The sequence below is a fragment of the Hyperolius riggenbachi genome, chromosome 10 (assembly GCF_040937935.1).
Source record: "Hyperolius riggenbachi isolate aHypRig1 chromosome 10, aHypRig1.pri, whole genome shotgun sequence".
Classification (NCBI taxonomy): domain Eukaryota; kingdom Metazoa; phylum Chordata; class Amphibia; order Anura; family Hyperoliidae; genus Hyperolius; species Hyperolius riggenbachi.
The window spans coordinates 239,782,001-239,802,380 of NC_090655.1; the positions used below are offsets into that span (position 1 = coordinate 239,782,001).

The following is a 20,380-nucleotide window of genomic DNA, read 5'->3' on the forward strand; positions in this document are numbered from 1 at the left end:
TAACAAACATTTGGATCGGTGCATCGATTCTGGGAGTGTGACATTCAATAGCAGGTTTACACTGCCGTTCACGTCACCCTTCCAGCACACCTGACCTTTCAGCCCTTTCACCCACATTGTGCCATGAAATTTGTTTTCTCCTGGCACAAGTGCTCTTTTCCTCCGTCCCTGCATGGTCCTTCTGTGCCAAGCGGAGGGAGGTGTGAAAGGATTAGTACCTTTGTCACCCAACATTAACATGCTTGGGCCTTGCATTCTCATTAACCCCTTATTATACATGAGAATGTCCTCTCTTCGTTCTCCTAGGACGGAATGGCAACCTAGGATCACCATCAGCACGGTACTCTTCATTATAAAAGCACCACCTTGGGAAAGAAAAACATTAGCAATTTGCACTATGCTTTGTTCAGTCAGTTTTTTTAGACGTTTTCCGATCTCAGGAACCTCGGTTTTTAGTCTCTTTCCAATTTCAGGAATCTCGTGTTTTAGTCTCTTTCCAATGTCAGGAATCTCGTGTTTCTCCAAACTTAGATTGGCATCTGGAACCTTTCGCTTATCCGACTGACATCTCCATCTTTGCTGCCAGCACTGCAGCTGTCTCGATTCCATATTGCCCAACTCCTGAAATCGAAATACAAACAAATCAATTCTTATTAATGATTTGGGATTCGCCCTGCGGCTTGTACTCTGTACACTTGAAATTGATCAATATATATCGTAATTGATCTCGTTGCACTATGGTTCTCATGAACTCTGTTTACTCTTATTTGTAGATTGGAGTTAAACTTCACCCCCCTACCTCAGTACTATCCTCAGTACTTACCTGTTTAAAATATGCTCCCGCGGACTTCACCTTTGGAAGCTCTCACCTCATTGCAGCTCACTCCACATCCCCCCTTATCTGTCCATGCGCGGCCGTCGCATGCACAGATTACGGATGCCACACCTGATGCTGCTTTGCAGGTGAGCCTGCAATGCTCTTACTCATTATCGCATTTACTTATCTAGAACTTCATCGCGATACCAGCTCTGCTAGAAGTTCTGTGTGTTGTACCCTCTGACCAATGTTTGCCGTGCCACTACCCCCAGACTTCACAAAAAACGGCTGCCTCCCTGTAGGAAGGAGCACTTTGCACTTAAACTACACAGGGTGCAGGGCTAAGCATACCAGTGTCACATGCCTGTATGCAGATCCCTGAATGCCCACATGGTAGGTAGTCACATGGCAAACAGCGTACTGATACACTGTCACTCTGTACATGGCAATTCTATCATCTGTATAATTGCCCCATGAACTGCGGTCAGTTTTTGTTCTTTGTGCTACAATTGATAGGAGCTGGAAAAAACATATTTGACCAATCAGTGGATGAAAAAAAACGCACAAAAACAGCCCCAGCCCAGCATAGACCTCTCAGTCAAGCTCTGGCCCTGTCCACGACAAAAAACGGAAAAAAACGTTACCGCTCGGCAGCAGCGGCGACGGAAACCCGGATTGGTCAACTCCCTTTTTTCCACCTCCGGCACCCCCCTGATGCACTGTCCCCCTTTCCTTCTATTGGGAACTCATGCTGCACCACCCATTAAGATGCCCCACTTACAGGAATAATCCCGTAAGCAACTCAGTAACAGACACTTTCCTGACCTGCACTGCTACGTGCGTCCCTGCACCTAGCTGGGACACTCTTTCTATCCGTGCTCCTGCTAATCTTACAGTAATAGCTTGGTGCATGTATCCTGGCATTCCTTTCCATGGACCCAGGGAAAACCTCTGGGGAAATACTTCGAGAACCAAGACACACAGTAGCATGTCTCTGTATTTCTACCCCCCTCCCTTTCAGCTGCTCTGCCCGGAGCCGCGAGCACAGCCTGACGTGACGTGGATCCCCCAGTCCCTCCTCCCCCCTGCCATGACGTGTGGGGGCCATGACTCTCGGGGGCAGGCTCTCTCCACTGCCGCCATTTTGAGTCCTGGACTGCCAGCTAAGATGGCTGCTCCCATAGCAGCCTCTCGTTCCTATACCTTAGGAGAAAAAACAAACTCAAACAGAACAAACATTTTTTATGCATAGTTACACAGCATCTATCCACAGTGCACAAAGATCAGCCTCAGCATTCCTTCACGTCTCAGCTGTAATCCGAACTGCAATCAGACATACGGATCCCCAGAGACGTAGGAATCTTTCTCACTCTATCACAAACATAACTAAGAACCGCCCGAGCGAGCTATACGACTCCAAACCACTTTAACTGTTTTAACTGTTAACATCCCAGCTAGAACTTCTTCTGAAACCGTTATCAGCCGGAGCTCGCCACACACCCAACAACACAATACAGACATTGAAAAACATGTTAGCAGCAGCACCGACTGGAAATGCGAGAAACTTGCAGAACATCCCACAAACAGAAAGACACTCGCTTTCCTCTTCTATCCCCTCTCTCCCCCCTCCACCTGCTCGACAGCCGCCCCCCCTCCCCCCCTATCTCTTCCGCGGGCGCTCTCTGCTAGGCTAAAACACAGCTGGCATCACTCCCAGTCTCTGGACGGGGAGAAAAAAAACAAAACCAACATAGAAGGAGGAACAAAAACAAAAAAAAAATAAAGCACGCAGCCTCCACGCTGCAATTAACACAGACTGTACATATGACCACATTATCCTCTCCTTGTTATAACACCAAATACAACACAGATAACGCCAAATAACAACGTAAATCATACTTGCCTGAGAGGACTTCGTACGCCTGCCAATTCGACCAGCTTTTGGCAACTCCACGAAACTGAGTGGATCCCTGGAACTACTGAGCGTCATCTCTGTGTACCCACACTGGCTCAGCGGATCGATCTCCAGCGGCAGCTGCCAGCCGGCCTCGGAGCCTTCCAGTCACCTGCCATCCGGTTTAGGCTATGACTGCGTGCACTTACAGTCAAAGTTTAACATCCACGAGTTTCGCCGCTGGTTTCCTCGAATTGCAGCCCGTGTGCTCGGCTCCCACACACTCACACCAGCTTATCAGTCTCAGCTTGATAAGCTTAACAGTCCGCGTCTATTCCGCTTGTTTTGCTGTGGAATATCTTGAAAACTTCTTCGGCCCCGGCCCCGTCTGCCTGTTTTGCTAGGCAGGGAAGGGTTTCAGCGCCACTATTATAAACTGTTCTTATATCACCTTGCTTCGACACCAGTAACTTCTTACAGTTACGTCTCACAGACTGGGAGATCACTTGACTCTCCACACAGCAAGCAGGAGATAGACTTTCTCAGGCTTCTTCAAGGTTTACGTTATTTATTCAGGAAACAGGAATACAGATAGATACATTCATCATATCCTAGCCATGCCAATCTTCATGTTGCGTTACAAGCTCGTGATTAGACTCCCTGCTGAAGTCAATCAGGTACCTTCTTCCTAACTACGTTACACTAAACTACCTATGTACAGCATACATTATATCAGATTACAGAAAGGAAGAACATGCTTAGAGGTCCCAGTCGGCCTTGCGAGCTAGTGCTGAAGGAAGAAGCAGAATGCTCTCTCCATCGCTCACTCCGGGTTTAATACCGACTAGGAAAGAGTTAAATATGACATCATCTTCGCCACCCCCTAGATCAGATTATTGGTGGACCCACTCGTGGTGTCATCATACCCACCTACTTGAATAATAATCAATGAGGCATTTGACCTAAATGCAGGAATGTGGATGTTTAGTAAATATGGCCGATGTTTACTGTTCCTGTGGTGTACGTGGAGGTCAGAGTAGGCCGATGGCCTTCTTTTAGGAACATGTTCTCAGTATCTGCGCGTATCCTCTGCTACACGCAGACCCTGAGATGCCTCTGCCTGCATCACAAAACCTCTATTGATTTTAAAGGCATACACTGCGGACAAGCCTTTTACATAAAACTCAGGCCAAGTAACTGAGGCCTACTTAAATTATAACAGACATTAGAGTGTAAGCTCCTGTGGTGCAGAGATGATGGGAAGAGATCAGTGATCTCTGTACAGTGTATATGTCGCAGCAGTTGGTGATGGGGAGGAGACACAAGGGTGTTATGTGTTACAGGGTATATAAATTCTTCTTGTACTATATCTACAAACAAAACAGATAAAATAAAGTTCTCTGTCCTTACCTCCTCTGCTGCCTGCACCAGCAATGTCTTCTTTCTACTTTCTCCAGCCTCCTCTATAACTTCCTGTCTGTGGCTCCTCCCCTTCCTGGCCCTGCACTACACATGTGTGTGGGATGAGGCTGCAGAGATCACAGGTCTCCCCACAACCAACAACAGATGAGACTAGTGGTGAACATCTCTTATCCTATATAATAAAGTGCCTGTCCTGCTTTCACCTGTGTCCCTGCGTTGTGCATGAGTGGCACACGGACAGACTCAGGACATCGGAGGAGGTGCGGGCATACGTGTGGGTCGCGGAAGTGCAAATGCAGGTGTCGCGCGCATGCACGTGTTGCAGGAGGGGGGGGGGGAGGGTTACATGGCCAAGGCATAGCGCATGTTTATCAATGGGCAGGCCCTTTAACTAGTAATAATTATGAGATCTCTCCTTGGACTCCCATTATCTGTTCCAGGGTCATTTCCAAGATATGCCTGGATAGTGTACTGGTCAAGAGCACCACCCCTGACATATATGACCAAGGTTTAAAGGTCTTCCTATTCTGTAAGCCAGTACCTATGTAGTAAGGAGTCCCTGGGCAAGACTACCTAACAACGCAGGTTGGCCTATTGAGCACGCTCTTAGTGGATGCAGCTCCCAAGTGCTTTGAGTCCAAGAGGAGAAAAGGGCTATACAAATATTGGTATTATTATTCAGATATCTCACTGTAAGGTCACAGCACATATACGTACGGTCAGTGCACAGACTGATGTTACTTGGGTAAGGGCAGCACCGCTGGTTGCGTACGAGAGGAATCGGTGCAGGAGAGGAATCAGCGCAGGAGACTTGGGCGGAGGATACAGCCGGTATATGGCTGATCCTGCTACTGCACAAGTGCCGGCCGTGTTAAAGGGGCACTTAAGTCTATTAAAAAAAAATGAGTTCTACTCACCTGGGGCTTCCAGCAGCCCCCTGCAGCTGATCGGTGCCCACGTAGACTCGCTCCAATGCTCCTGGCCCCGCCGGCAGCCACTTCCGGTTTCGCCGACAGGAGCCAAGAGGCCGGGAACGCGAGTGATTCTTCTCGTTCCTGGCCACAATAGCGCCCTCTATGCTGTTATATGTTATGTGCTATATGCTATAGCAGCATAGAGGGCACAATTGTGGCCGGGAACGCGAAGAATCACTCGCGTTCCCGGCCTGTCGGCTCCTGTCGCCGAAACCGGAAGTGGCTGCCGGCGGGGCCAGGAGCATCGGAGTGAGTCTACGTGGGCACCGATCAGCTGCAGGGGGCTGCTGGAAGCCCCAGATAAGTAGAACTCATTTTTTTTTTAGCAGACTTAAGTGCCCCTTTAAATACTATTCCCCCTCCAGGCCGCCATGGATGGTGGGGAATGAAATAAATCGGCTTCCAGCAATTGCTTGAAGCCGAATTATTGTGTTCTAACCCCCTGGCGGTATAATTCCCGCGGCTGCGCAGCCGCGAGAGGGTTTTTTTCTCCATTTTTTTTTTTTAGCATGTAGCTACCCTAGCGCTAGCTACATGCTTCCCCCCTCCCCGCGGCGTCCGCCCGTCCCCTCCGATCGCCGCCGGCGCCGCTTGCCCATAAGGAAATCCCGTTCTGAACGGGATTTCCTTGAGGGCTTCCCCCGTCGCCATGGCGACGTATGGAGTGACGTCACAACGTCACGGACGTCGTGACGTCACAGGGAGTCCCGATCCACCCCATAGTGCAGCCTGGCGGCGATTGGCCAGGCTGCGCAAGGGGTATGCGGGGGGGCTGTTTCCGCGGCGGGTAGCGGCGCATCGGTGGCGGCGATCAGAGCAAACACGCAGCTAGCAAAGTGCTAGCTGCGTGTTTGAAAAAAAAAATTATGTAAATCGGCCCAGCAGGGCCTGAGAGGCACCCTCCGGCGGCTTACCTGGTGTCACACACGGGGTTACCGCCAAGGAGGTTAAAAGTAACTTCAGCTCCGTCTTCTGACGGTGCCGACGTTCCTCCCTGTGCGCTGCTATAGCCGTAATTCCTATTATGGTGGCGCCGGCTGCGCCCAAGTCTCCTGCACTGGAGTCACTGTGTTCGCCGCTGTTTTGCCTGAAGGCTGTTGTCCCATTTTGTGAATTGTAATAGGACTTTGGACGTCTACCTGTTATTGTTGCCCTCTGGGTTTTTTTTTTATAAAGGTAAGTCTAAGCGGGAGATTATGGCAAGAATCTCAGAACATGTATATTGGTGATATAGAAAATCACTCCTCTTCTCCTGTCAGCAGGCGCTTCAACCTACTGAATGGAGGAGACTTTAGCGGTATATTTGTGTGCTGGACCAGATACATTAAACCATTAGAGGAGGTTATTTTGATTGCCTCGGCTGGGAAAGAGACATGATGGATTTTTGTGCTGGGGGCCCCCAGGTATTAATCACCCCATAGGGTTTGCCCCATTGTTACGATTTGAGTGTTTCTCTGCAGCCCTGCCTTGGGGCATAGTACGTCCCTGACAGCCCGGGTGATGCGGCGTGATCTGAATATGAGCTCCCATTCAGCTGACTTTGTGTGGAGCTGTGATCCCTCCATTGCCGCTCGCTCTGCACCTCAGCTGGCATCAGGACACAAAAGGGTGCTGCAGGGCTTACATTTGAAAAAACTCTCTCTACTCTCACACAGAACCCTCTGCTAGCAGTGCCTAACGCTTAACCCCCCACCTGGTGGTGCCTAACCCTTAATCCCTCACTGGTGGTGCCTAACCCTTAAACCCACCCCCCCCCCCAGTGAGCAACCCTCCCCCCCAGTGAGAAACTAACCTTAACCCCCCCCCCCCCCCCCACCTAACCTTAACCCCAACATCTAGTTTAAAAGGGCACCCAAATTACAGCTACAAATAGCAGTGACATATAGCAGCTACAAATAGTGGCTACACATAGAAAATAGCAGTTACTAATAACAGCTACACATAGAAAATAGCAATTACTAATAGCGGCTACAAATTACAGCTACAAATAGCAGCTACACATAGAAAATAACAGCTACAAATAGCAGCTACAAATAGTGGCTTATCACAGCACCAGTTTAATGCAGTTAGCGCCAAGATTTCTGTACAGCCGCTACAATCAATAGGAGAGTTAGCTGCGATCTTCTAATCATGCTGTGTTGTCAAATGATCCTTGCTGCAGGACAAAGATCCATGCCTCCGAACCTGTGACAGGCCCGGCAAAACCGAGAGGGTTGGGAGGCCGGCCTCTAATAATGTGGTGTGTGAGCAGCGTGTGTGGATGTGCATCATGGAGCTCTTCAATCTGGCTCTAGACGATACTGACATTAGAGCATTTACTAAGGGTAAGTATGTATTATAAATAAGAATAAAATAGATATAAAAGCCGTGTCTGTGGGATTTTTTTGTACTTGTAACCCTTTGTGGGAATAGGGAAGGGGTATACAGTATATCCTGGTACATGCATGGCGGCAACGGAGGGCTTAATTCCTAGCCACTTAACAGTGGACAGCCCACCAATAAAAGTTCCCCCCCCCCCCCCTTTTACTATTTTTTCCTCTGTCACTCTGCATTGACGAGTCTACCATTTACTCTTGTGTTTTTTCTTCTCCTTTTCACCGCTGGGCACCATCACTCTCCTCTGTTACTTATGTCTGCTAAATTGTACACAGGGAACAGTGGGCTTTGTGACTTTCTCTGTGGCTTAAATAGCTGTTCTATAGGCTAGCGCTGCTCTCTGCTGGACCTTTTGGCCTCTTGCAAGATGGCGCAGTCCACCACGAGTCTCCAACAAAATGGTGTCTAAGATCTCACGAGACTTAGTGTGTGACTTACTTTAAAAGGAAAAGTGTGTTCACTTGCCTATCCAGCACTACGGCCTGGCATCAATAGTTCTGCAGCAGCAGCAGCGGACTCTCTCTCTCTCTCTCTCAACCGTGGCAGTTCAACCTTGCTTATGCATTTCCTCCCATTCATTTGGTTCTCAGGTTTCTTAAGAAACTTCAGTCAGAAGCGACAACGGTAATTGCAATAATACCAATCTGGCACAAAAGATCATGGCTCGTTCTATTGCAAACTGGCTATTTGAAGACAATCCAACGAGCCTACAAGCAGAAGACTCTTCTGATACCTCAAGAAGTGCATGCGTATTGTACAAGGGGTTCCAGTGTTGCCAACCGCCCGTAAATTTACGGGCAGCCCGTAATTTTTTATACAAATTAAGCTGCCCGTGAATTCCGTAAGGAATTCAGCAGCGTCTGTAAAAGGGCGGCCAATTGGCCGCCCGCTCTGTTTCTGGAGGACAGCGGCGCAGTGGAGGGAGAGCTGTGGGCAGCGGTGGAGAAGGGGGGCAATCTCCCCCCCCTTCTCTCACCTTAGTGCTCTCCCTCCCTCGCTGACTGTCCCCCTTCTGATCTGTGCGGAGTGGCGCTTTGCAGCGGGCGGGACTTACCTTCCGTCTCGCTCCTGCGCCGGAAGTTCTGCTGCTCTGGTCTGGACCAGAGTAGCGGCAGATCATCCCGCGCCGGCGATGAGAGAAGACGCAGGTAAGTTCCGCTCACTACCGCCTGCCACTGCCAGCCACTCAATCACTCAGTTCAGGAGGGGAGAGCGAGCTGCTCCCCTCCTGCTTTAGGGGGTCACCTGGCTACCCATGGGCACATATACATCTGGCTACATCTACTGGGCATATATAACCCTGGCTACATCTACTGGGCACATATAACCCTGGCTACATCTACTGGGCACATATACCTTTGGCTACATCTACTGGGCACATATAACCCTGGCTACATCTACTAGGCACATATAACCCTGGCTACATCTACTGGGCACATATAACCCTGGCTACATCTACTGGGCACATATACCTCTGGCTACATCTACTGGGCACATATACCTCTGGCTACATCTACTGGGCACATATAACCCTGCATACATCTACTGGGCACATATAACCCTGGCTACATCTACTGGGCACATATACCTCTGGCTACATCTACTGGGCACATATACCTGTGGCTACATCTACTGGGCACATATAACCCTGGCTACATCTACTGGGCACATATAACCCTGGCTACATCTACTGGGCACATATAACCCTGGCTACATCTACTGGGCACATATAACCCTGGCTACATCTATTGGGCACATATACCTCTGGCTACATCTACTGGGCACATATAACCCTGCATATATCTACTGGGCACATATAACCCTGGCTACATCTACTAGGCACATATACCTCTGGCTACATCTACTGGGCACATATAACCCTGCATACATCTACTGGGCACATATAACCCTGGCTACATCTACTGGGCACATATACCTCTGGCTACATCTACTGGGCACATATACCTCTGGCTACATCTACTGGGCACATATAACCCTGCATACATCTACTGGGCACATATAACCCTGGCTACATCTACTGGGCACATATACCTCTGGCTACATCTACTGGGCACATATACCTGTGGCTACATCTACTGGGCACATATAACCCTGGCTACATCTACTGGGCACATATAACCCTGGCTACATCTACTGGGCACATATACCTGTGGCTACATCTACTGGGCACATATAACCCTGGCTACATCTACTGGGCACATATAACCCTGGCTACATCTACTGGGCACATATAACCCTGGCTACATCTACTGGGCACATATAACCCTGGCTACATCTATTGGGCACATATACCTCTGGCTACATCTACTGGGCACATATACCTCTGGCTACATCTACTGGGCACATATAACCCTGCATACATCTACTGGGCACATATAACCCTGGCTACATCTACTAGGCACATATACCTCTGGCTACATCTACTGGGCACATATAACCCTGCATACATCTACTGGGCACATATAACCCTGGCTACATCTACTGGGCACATATACCTCTGGCTACATCTACTGGGCACATATAACCCTGGCTACATCTACTGGGCACATATAACCCTGCCTACATCTACTGGGCACATATAACCCTGGCTACATCTACTGGGCACATATAACCCTGGCTACATCTACTGGGCACATATAACCCTGGCTACATCTACTGGGCACATATAACCCTGCATACATCTACTGGGCACATATAACCCTGGCTACATCTACTGGGCACATATACCTCTGGCTACATATACTGGGTACATATACCCCTGCCTACATATACTGGGGACATATACCTCTGGCTACATATACTGGGCACATATATCTGCTGGCTACATATACTGAGGACACTGGCTGTTTGCCATTATGTGCATTTACTGGTGAAAAGCTGTCTCTTATTATGTGCATTTACTGGTGAAATGCTGTCTCTTATTATGTGCATTTACTGGTGCAAAGCTGTCTCTTATTATGTGCATTTACTGGTGAAAAGCTGTCTCTTATGTTCATTTACTGGTGAAAAGCTGTCTCTCATTACGTGCATTTACTGGTGAAAAGCTGTCTCTCATTACGTGCATTTACTGGTGAAAAGCTGTCTCTCATTACGTGCATTCACTGGTGAAAAGCTGTCTGTCATTACGTGCATTTACTGGTGAAAGGCGGTCTCTTATGTGCATTTACTGGTGAAAAGCTGTCTCTCATTATGTGTATTTACTTGCCATGCCCACTTTAGTCGCCGCAAATTTCCTCGAACATGTTGCCCCCTACCCATTTGACTGCCCCCTCATATGTGCCAGTCTAGAACCGGCCCTGTACCCCTGCCTACATATACTGGGCACATATACCCCTGGCTACCTGTTATAGGGACATCTCTCCCCCTGGCTACCTGTTCTGGGGACATCTATACCCCTGGCCACCTATTCTGGGGACACCTATAGACCTGGGGCTACCTATTTTTGGGGAACCACTGCTGTCAGATTAAATGTATTTTGGGGAACTGCTGCCAGATTATGTGTATGTTGGGGGAATCGCTGCTGCCAGATTACATCTATTTTTTGGGAACCACTGCCCTATTATCTGTATTTTGGAAGAACCTCTGCCAGATTACGTGGATTTTTGGTGAAATGCTGTAAGATTACATGTATTTTGGGGGAAGGGGGGAAACACTATGGCAGAGCTCAAACTTCCCTGTCAGACCTTTCACAGCAATATTAAAATCATGTATATTTGGCTCCACCCATGACCAAGCCCACATTCTGTTGCGTGGTCACGCCCATTTTTTCGGCGCAGGGGGTTTTGTCAGTAAAAAAAATCTTTTGTCAGTAAATTTTTAGGTATTTGTCAGTAAAAAATAACGTGAAAGGTTGGCAACACTGAGGGGTTCTCCAAAGTCTCCATAGAGACAATATGCAAAGTTGGGGGCTGGCCATCAGCCAGTACTTTCCAGAGACGTTATCTGGTAGACCCAGCATCTTTATCTACCCTTGATATTGGGGAAAATATAAATGTACAATCTGTGTCTAAAAATATCTGATTAAAGGTTTTGTTTTCTCTCTGCCCTCCCTTGTGAGTTTAAATTAATTCCCATCCATTGCGCCATGCATGTACCAGAAAATTGAATACTCACCTGCTGATAATTCTCCTTTCCTGGTACAAAAGCATGCTGGTAAGGGTTCCCACCCTTCTTGTCCATTTGAGTTACTATATACAAGAATGGGGGGGGGGGGGGGAGGATCCTGTAACTTTTATTGGTAGGATGTCCATTGTTAAGTGGCTAGGATTTAACCCATCTATTGCCACCACGCTTTTGTACCAGGGAAGGAAAATTACCTGCAGGTAAGTATTACATTTTTCAGATATTTCCTATGGCAGTTTCACCAGATGGGGAAATCTTGGGGCCCTCTTGATGTTACATCAAGCAGGCTTACAGACTCCACCATTAGTCACCCCCTGGGGCCACCTGTAGCGACCCTCACCTCCTCCTGAGCACTGGAGGTGGGGCTCTGTCTCCATATCTCCCTCACATCAGGTTCCCTTTCATAGTACATCTTACATTACATGCAGAGGATAAAAAAAAAAACTTCTCACAGTGAAAGAAATATACTGAATGATCATACAGTCTCTCTGTCACACACGCTATGTACATACACACATTACATGCACACACTACACACACAAAGTACAATATACTGTATATAGATAAACATACAATGCATCTTTGTCCAATTCAATCCATTTATACATCAGATTTCCATTCTAATAGGATTTAATTTGTTATACAATGCAGAATTCTTTTCCAGCAACAGCTTCCATCATTTGTCTATAGCATATGATTGTAACACAAATATAAAAATAGACTATCCACTCCCCCCCCCCCCCCCCCCGCCCTCCAGAATTGCTGTATCTTAACTCAAGCCCCACACAGTGTATCCAATTGTCTCCTAATTTACATTTGGGGTGCAGCACAGAGGCATTGTTGTATATCAGCATTATTTGTGCTGGAGTATATGATCTGGGAATAAAGGTGTGCACACACGTATGATACTTCTGAACGAATTGTCATTCAAACCGGTCGTTTAACCACTTGCCGACCGCCCACAGTCGATGGGCGCCGGCAAAGGGGCCCGCAGAACGGCCGCAATACGCCAATTGGCAGCGGCTCATTCTGCGCTGTCCTGCCGGGGATCGCACGCGCATCCGCCGGCAATAGGCTCCGCCCACCCACGACGTCAGCCCGTCGGCCGTTCGGAAGCGCCGGCGGGTTGTTAACCCCCGATCTGCCGCAATACAAGCGTATAATATTGTATACAAAGTGTATTATACAGGCTGCCTCCTGCCCTGGTGGTCCCAGTGATCGAGGGACTACCAGAGCAGGCTGCAGCCCTCCCTGTGTGCACCCAATCACACTGATCTGCCCCCCCCTGCCCTCTGATCGCCCACAGCACTCCTCAGACCCCCCCCCCCCGCCCACCCCCCAGACCCCTGTTTGCACCCAATCACCCCCCTAATCACCCATCAATTACTCCGTCACTATCTGTCAATATTTTTTTAGTTTAGGTCCTAACTGCCCCCTGGGGGCTTCTGATCACCCCCCACACCCTCAGATCCTCCCCAGAACCGCCCCCTCCTCCGTGTATTGTATACATCTATTCTTCCCTGTAATCACTCACTGATCACCTGTCAATCACCTATCAATCACCCCCTGTCACTAACACCCATCAGATCAAACCCTAACCTGCCCCTTGCGAGGACCTGATCACACCCACAGATCGCCCGCGAAGTGCATTGTTTACATATGTTCTCCCCTCTAATCACCCATCAATCACTCCCTGTCAACATTCTGTTAACGCTATTTTTTAGGTTAGGTCCTAAACTGCCCCCTGGGGGCTCCTGATCAACCCCCCACACACCCTCAGATCCGCACCAGACACCCCCCCCCCCCCCCCCGTACAACTATTCTTCCCTGTAATCACGCACTGATCACCTGTCAATCACCCCGTCACCAACTGTCACTAACACCCATCAGATCAGACCCTAACCTGCCCCTTGCAGGCACCTGATCAATCGCCTGTACCTTCAGATCGCCCGCAGACTGCCCTCAGATCGCCTCCGCAGTGCATTGATTACATCTGTTCTTCCCTCTAATCACCCACTGAACACCCATCAATCACTCCGTCACCACCTGTCACTGCTAAGCATCAGATCAGGCCCTAATCTGCCCCTTGCCGGCACCCAATCACCCGCCCACACCCTCAGAACGCCCTCAGACCCCAGCCCTGATCACCTCGCCAGTGCATTTCTTGCATCTATTCTCCCCTCTATTTACACCCGGATCACCTATCAATCACCCCGTCACTGCTACCCATCAGATCAGACCCTAAACTGCCCCTTGCGGGCACCCAAACACCCGCCCACACCCTCAGATCACCCTCAGACCCCGCCTGAATCACCCATCAATCACCCATCAATAACCACATGTCACTGCTACCCATCAGATCAGACCCTCATCTGCCCCTTTGCGGGCACCCAATCACCCGCCCAAACCCTCGGATCGCCCTCAGATCTCCCTCCCCCCCCCAATCACCTCCCCAGTGCATTGCATCAATCACCTCCTGTCACCACCTGTCACCCCCTAGCCCACCTACCCATCAGATCAGGCCCTAATTTGCACCGTGTGGGCTCCTAAACACTCGGCCAAACCCTCAGATCCCCCTCAGACCCCTTTCTGATCACCTCCCCAGTGCATTGATTGCATCTAATCTCCCCTCTAATCACCCCTCTAATCACCCCGAGACTCCCATCAATCACCTCCTGTCACCCCCTAGCACTCCTATCCATCAGATCAGGCCCTAATCTACCCCCTGCGGGCTTCTGATCACCCGGCCAAACCCTCACCCGCCCCACCGCAGTGACAGAATTTTTTCTCTGATCACTGCTGGTCTCTACGACTTAATTGTCGCTGAGACCAACCGTTATGCTATGCAATACACAACCGCCAATCCAAGAAGCTACCATGCCCAGCCTTTTCGGTGGAAACCACTCCAAGTTTCCGAACGTAACATTTTTTGGGGCCTTCTCCTTAACATGGGTCTAGTCAAAAAGAATGTATTGCGGTCTTATTGGTCTACGCACCCAATACATCACATGCCCATGCTCTCTGCTGCCATGTCCAGGTCATGATTTGAGAACATCCTGCGCTTCCTGCACTTCAGTGTCAATACAACCTGTCATCTAAGAGGCCACCCTGCTTATGACCGGTTCCACAAAATTCGGCCCCTCATAGACCACCAGTCATCAAAATTTGCAGATGCTTATACCCCTCAACAGGCATTTTGAGGCATTTGGTTTCCAGACTACTCCTCATGGTTTTAGGCCCCTAAAATGCCAGGGCAGTATAGGAACCCCAACAAACAATCAGGGGTTGCTGAGCTGGGCTTCACCACCAGGTATCTCACCTGGTCCGCCGGTGCACAATCCCTCTTTCATGGTTCACCACTCCACCTCAACTGGATCCAAATAGAAATGAAGGAGGCACTCAAATGGCGTTTTAAACTTGCGTTTATAAGAACAGTAGCAGACACGACATGTTTCGGGGTTTCCCCCTTCCTCAAGTGTACATGCAACTTCCCCAACACAGCAAACTTATGAACTTCAATTGTCCACACCCAAATTGAAAGACCCTCCTCTTTGGTCAGCTGACCAACCTCCAAATTAACCCCTCAGGGTAAGTCCAAGTCCATCTTATTGGGCACTACAATCAGATGTCTACCCAAATAAACACCTTCAGAAACATAAGTGTGAGCAACCGTATAGGCACATGCCTACTCTATACACAGACTTTACAGGGAATACATGAACTTCACAGGATAGACCATGCATCAACTCACTGCACCAACGATGCAGATGTTCCCTCTCTCCACCCACCACAGCGATGATAATTCATCACAACCTGTAAGAGAGAAACAACAACATGACATCCTGACATTTTAAGATTTTAACATTTACCTATAAGAAGCATTTTAAACTGAACATTTCATTAAGACCTCTAGGTGTAATTGAGTCTAATTTTCTCATCCACCGAGCTTCTTTTTGCAGCAGTAATTTGTCTCTGTCTCCTCCTCTTTTCGGCGGGGGTACGTGGTCCAACACCATCCACTTAAGCTGCAATACACCATGTCCACGGACAAAGAAATGTTTGCCCACCGGGGTATGGCTGCTTACTTCCAATGGCTTGAATCCACGGATGGAGCCTCTGTGCTCCTATACTCTGGTTCTGACGTCTCTTGTCATCTTCCCCACGTACAGGAGCCCACATGGGCATTTCAAAGCATACACTACAAACGTGCTATCACAGGTGTACATAGAATTAATCTTAATTTTTTCTCCCGTATGTGGGTGACTGATATGATCCCCTTTAATGATGGCTCCACAGCAGTTACAATTCATGCACGGGAAGGTACCCCTTTTCTTTGTTAGTTTGTGCATCTCAACACATCTTTCAGCAAGATCTACCCTGCTAACTATATTTTTAATAGTCCTCCCCCGTTTAAACGAAAACAGTGGGGCATTCTTAAAGATCCCTCCATATGTTGGATCCTGTTGCAATATTGGCCAATACCTATTGACCACCTGTCTGACCATTTTGGACTGTTTACAATAGGTCTGCACAAATGGGATACGATCAAGTCCCCTCTCCTGCATGGGCTTACTTAGCAATAGGGATTCCCTGGGGACCTCACCAACTTCTCCCTGTACTTTATCCAACATTTAGGGATCATACCCCTTTGATCGAAATTTCTCTGTCAACCTGTCAGCAGCGACTTGATATCCTCCATCTGTGGAGGCTATTCTTCTGGCCCTTAAGAACTGTCCCTTGGGGGTGGCTTTAATTACATTCCTATCATGGAAACTATCAACCCTGAGCAGGTTGTTTCGATCTGTGGATTTAGTATATAGATCCGTCTGCAACCCCTCATTTGTGATCTTGATGGAGACGTCCAAATACTGGATCTCTCTATCAGAGGACTCCATCGTAAATTTGATTGTAGGATGTGCTGCATTGGCCTCATCCACCATCACTTGTAACTCCTCCTGCTTTCCCTGCCACAATATCAAAATATCATCCACAAATCGATAATACCCCACAATATTTCGACAATACTTCTCATTCTTCAAAAACATGCATTGCTCAATTTTGTGCATAAACAGGTTAGCAAATGACGGGGCTACAGGGGACCCCATACTCGTACCCTGTCTCTGTAAATAGAAGTCATTTCCAAATTTAAAGTAATTGTTAATTAATATCATCTCCAGACAATCCAACACAAAATATAACGATTTTCCATGGATGTATCAAGCAGCATCTCTTCTATGTACCTCATCCCCTCATCATGTGGGATAGAGGTAAACAGACTTTGTACATCGAGGGAGGCAAGGATAAGCCCTGTTCCCCTGATATCAACCTCTTTCAGCCTTTGCAGCAAATCAGTGGTGTCCCTTAAACAAGTCAATATACCCTTTACCAATTCCTGCAAATACACATCCACGAATTTGGACAAGGGGTAGAGCACTGACCCAACGGCAGACACAATGGGGCGCCCTGGAGGTGCACTCAAACTTTTATGTATTTTAGGCAGTAAGTATAACAGCGGCACCTGTGGGTGCATCACCTCCAGGAACTCAGCTGTATTCTTGGTAATCAATCCTAGTAACAGGGCATCCTGCACCATATGATCTACTTTGCTTTTAATTACCCATGTGGGATCACTTCTGCACTTTTCATAGTGACCTGGAACCTGCAACTGTCTGCATGCCTCCTGTATATACATCCGCTTATCCATGGCCACTGTGCCCCCCCCCCCCCCCTTGTCTGCCTTAATGATGATGATGATCGACTCATTATTCTTCAAGGACCTCAGCGCCTGCTTTTCCCTGGAGGACAGGTTCTCTTTAACTGTGTATTCCTGCCCCTTCCATAGCCTTTGCACTTCAGTGTATACTAAGCTTTTAAATGTTTGTAAAGCGGGGGTCATTAAGTCTGGCATCCAAGTGCTCTTTTTACGTAGGGGGACCACCCCTATATTGCCCGTAGTGTCTTTAAAGCACATCTTTAACTGCAGACTCCTAACAAACCTATGGAAGTCTATTTCCCAGTCAAAAAACTCCAGATCAAATACTGATATATACCCCAGCCCTTTGTCCAGCACACACTGCTCACTTTCCGTGAGGGTATAGGAGGAAATGTTCACCACAAGGGTGCTTACCTCTGTACTCTGTCCCTCCTGGGGTAGTGGTCCCGCGGCAATGGGGCTCTCGGATTGCAGCGGGGTTTCATAGAACCCACTCCTCCGCCTGCCCCTCCTCTGCTGCTTTGTCCACCAGTGTCGGCCAAAGCTTGTTCCTCCTGAAAATCCGGAATCAGAGAGTCCGAGGCCGATCCACTACTATATCCTCCTGTACTCCCCCCACTGGCCGGATTCCTCCACTCAGAACAGGGATTGCGCCGTTGTCTGCGTCTTTGTGGCCGATGCTCAGATCCCTTGCTGCTACCTTCCACTCTGCCCGCTCTATCACTTCCGGTTGCGCCTCTGCTCACACTTCCGGTCGGGCCTCCTGTTCCTGGGCTCGGTCGGGGACGCTGCTGAGAGCTGCGGCGTTCCTTCTTCCAAGTATAGACGCGGTTCAGCCTATAATCCTCCGCGTCTCTAGTCTGCTTGCCCTGCTTTCTCTGCAGAATCACGCGGCGCGCCTCATCCAGTTTCTCCTGCTGGTCATCACACAGCTTCTCGTAATCCTCCTCAGGTAAGGCTGCTAGCACCTTCAACTCTACGTCAGAGATCTGCTTCTTAATGGTAGCTAGTTTAACTTGTAGCCTCTCCACAGTTAGGAGCATCACATCAAGACTCCCCTTGTTGAGAATTTCAAAAAAAACGTGTAGTAAACACCTGGTCATCATTCAGAAGGGTAGATCTCAGGCTGATGCGATATCCTCTCGGGATGCGTTTGTTCTTAATGTAATCTGCCAAGAATGATTGATGCAAGGTGTAGCTCAAGGCCGTTTTTTTCAAGTCAAATAGTTCCCTTTGACAAGTTGTATTCAAAGTACCTGTAGTAGTTTCCAACGGCTCACATTCCACTTGGCTTAAAATCCTGGACACATCCTCATCATTGTATGCAAAAGTCACTGCGAAGTTCACTGTCTCCCCAGCCTGTGTATCTGTATTGTTGACTCCAACTTCTGTGTTGTCGTCTATTTGAACACAAACCCCACGCTCAGCTGGTGAAAATGCACAAAAAACAATCAGGGGTTGCTGAGCTGGGCTTCACCACCAGGTATCTCACCTGGTCCGCCGGTGCACAATCCCTCTTTCGTGGTTCACCACTCCACCTCAACTGGATCCAAATAGAAATGAAGGAGGCACTCAAATGGCGTTTTAAACTTGCGTTTATAAGAACAGTAGCAGACACGACATGTGGGCTCCTGTACGTGGGGAAGACGACAAGAGACGTCAGAACCAGAGTACAGGAGCACAGAGGCTCCATCCGTGGATTCAAGCCATTGGAAGTAAGCAGCCATACCCCGGTGGGCAAACATTTCTTTGTCCGTGGACATGGTGTATTGCAGCTTAAGTGGATGGTGTTGGACCACGTACCCCCGCCGAAAAGAGGAGGAGACAGAGACAAATTACTGCTGCAAAAAGAAGCTCGGTGGATGAGAAAATTAGACTCAATTACACCTAGAGGTCTTAATGAAATGTTCAGTTTAAAATGCTTCTTATAGGTAAATGTTAAAATCTTAAAATGTCAGGATGTCATGTTGTTGTTTCTCTCTTACAGGTTGTGATGAATTATCATCGCTGTGGTGGGTGGAGAGAGGGAACATCTGCATCGTTGGTGCAGTGAGTTGATGCATGGTCTATCCTGTGAAGTTCATGTATTCCCTGTAAAGTCTGTGTATAGAGTAGGCATGTGCCTATACGGTTGCTCACACTTATGTTTCTGAAGGTGTTTATTTGGGTAGACATCTGATTGTAGTGCCCAATATGATGGACTTGGACTTACCCTGAGGGGTTAATTTGGAGGTTGGTCAGCTGACCAAAGAGGAGGGTCTTTCAATTTGGGTGTGGACAATTGCAGTATAGGAACCCCACCAAGTGACCACATTTTAGAAAGAAGCCACCCCAAGGTATTCCGTTAGGTGTATGATGCGTTCATAGAAGATTTTATTTTTTGTCACAAGTTAGTGGAAAATGACACTTTGTGAAAAAAAAAAAAATCAATTTCCGCTAACTTGTGACAAAAAATAAAATCTTCTATGAACTCACCATACTCCTACCGGAATACCTTGGGGTGGCTTCTTTCTAAAATGGAGTCACTTGTGGGGTTCCTATACTGCCCTGGCATTTTAGGGGCCCTACACCGTTAGTGGTCTAGAAACCAAATGCCTCAAAATGACTTGTGAATAGGACGTTGGGCCCCTTAGCGCACCTAAGCTGCAAAAAAGTGTCACACATGTGATATCGCCGTACTCAGGAGAAGTAGTATAATGTGTTTTGGAGTGTATTTTTACACATACCCATGCTGGGTGGGAGAAATATCTCTGTAAATAAGATTTTTTTTTTTTTTTTTTTTTTTTTTTACACACAATTGTCCATTTACAGAGATATTTCTCCCACCCAGCATAGGTATGTTTAAAAATACACCCCAAAACACATTATACTACTTCTCCTGAGTACGGTGATACCACATGTGTGACACTTTTGTGCAGCCTAGGTGCGCTAAGGGGCCCAACGTCCTATTCACAGGTTATTTTGAGGCATTTGGTTTCTAGACTACTCCTCACGGTTTAGGGCCCCTAAAATGCCAGGGCAAACACGAAAGGAAGACACGG

The 20,380-nt window shown here is 48.1% G+C and overlaps 1 protein-coding gene across 1 annotated transcript in view; it reads right to left on the reverse strand.

The window, feature by feature from the left end:
* The window catches only part of LOC137536979 (zinc finger protein 721-like), a 56,234-nt gene that overhangs the window by 24,204 nt on the left and 11,650 nt on the right, over positions 1-20,380 (reverse strand). The window contains exons 3-7 of the mRNA XM_068259143.1: positions 18,596-18,766; positions 18,435-18,508; positions 18,086-18,397; positions 16,384-16,590; positions 15,415-15,439 (exon numbers count right to left, since the gene is read on the reverse strand). Coding sequence (XP_068115244.1) covers positions 15,415-15,439; positions 16,384-16,590; positions 18,086-18,397; positions 18,435-18,508; positions 18,596-18,766 — 789 coding nt within the window. The remainder of the gene's footprint in view (positions 1-15,414; positions 15,440-16,383; positions 16,591-18,085; positions 18,398-18,434; positions 18,509-18,595; positions 18,767-20,380) is intronic.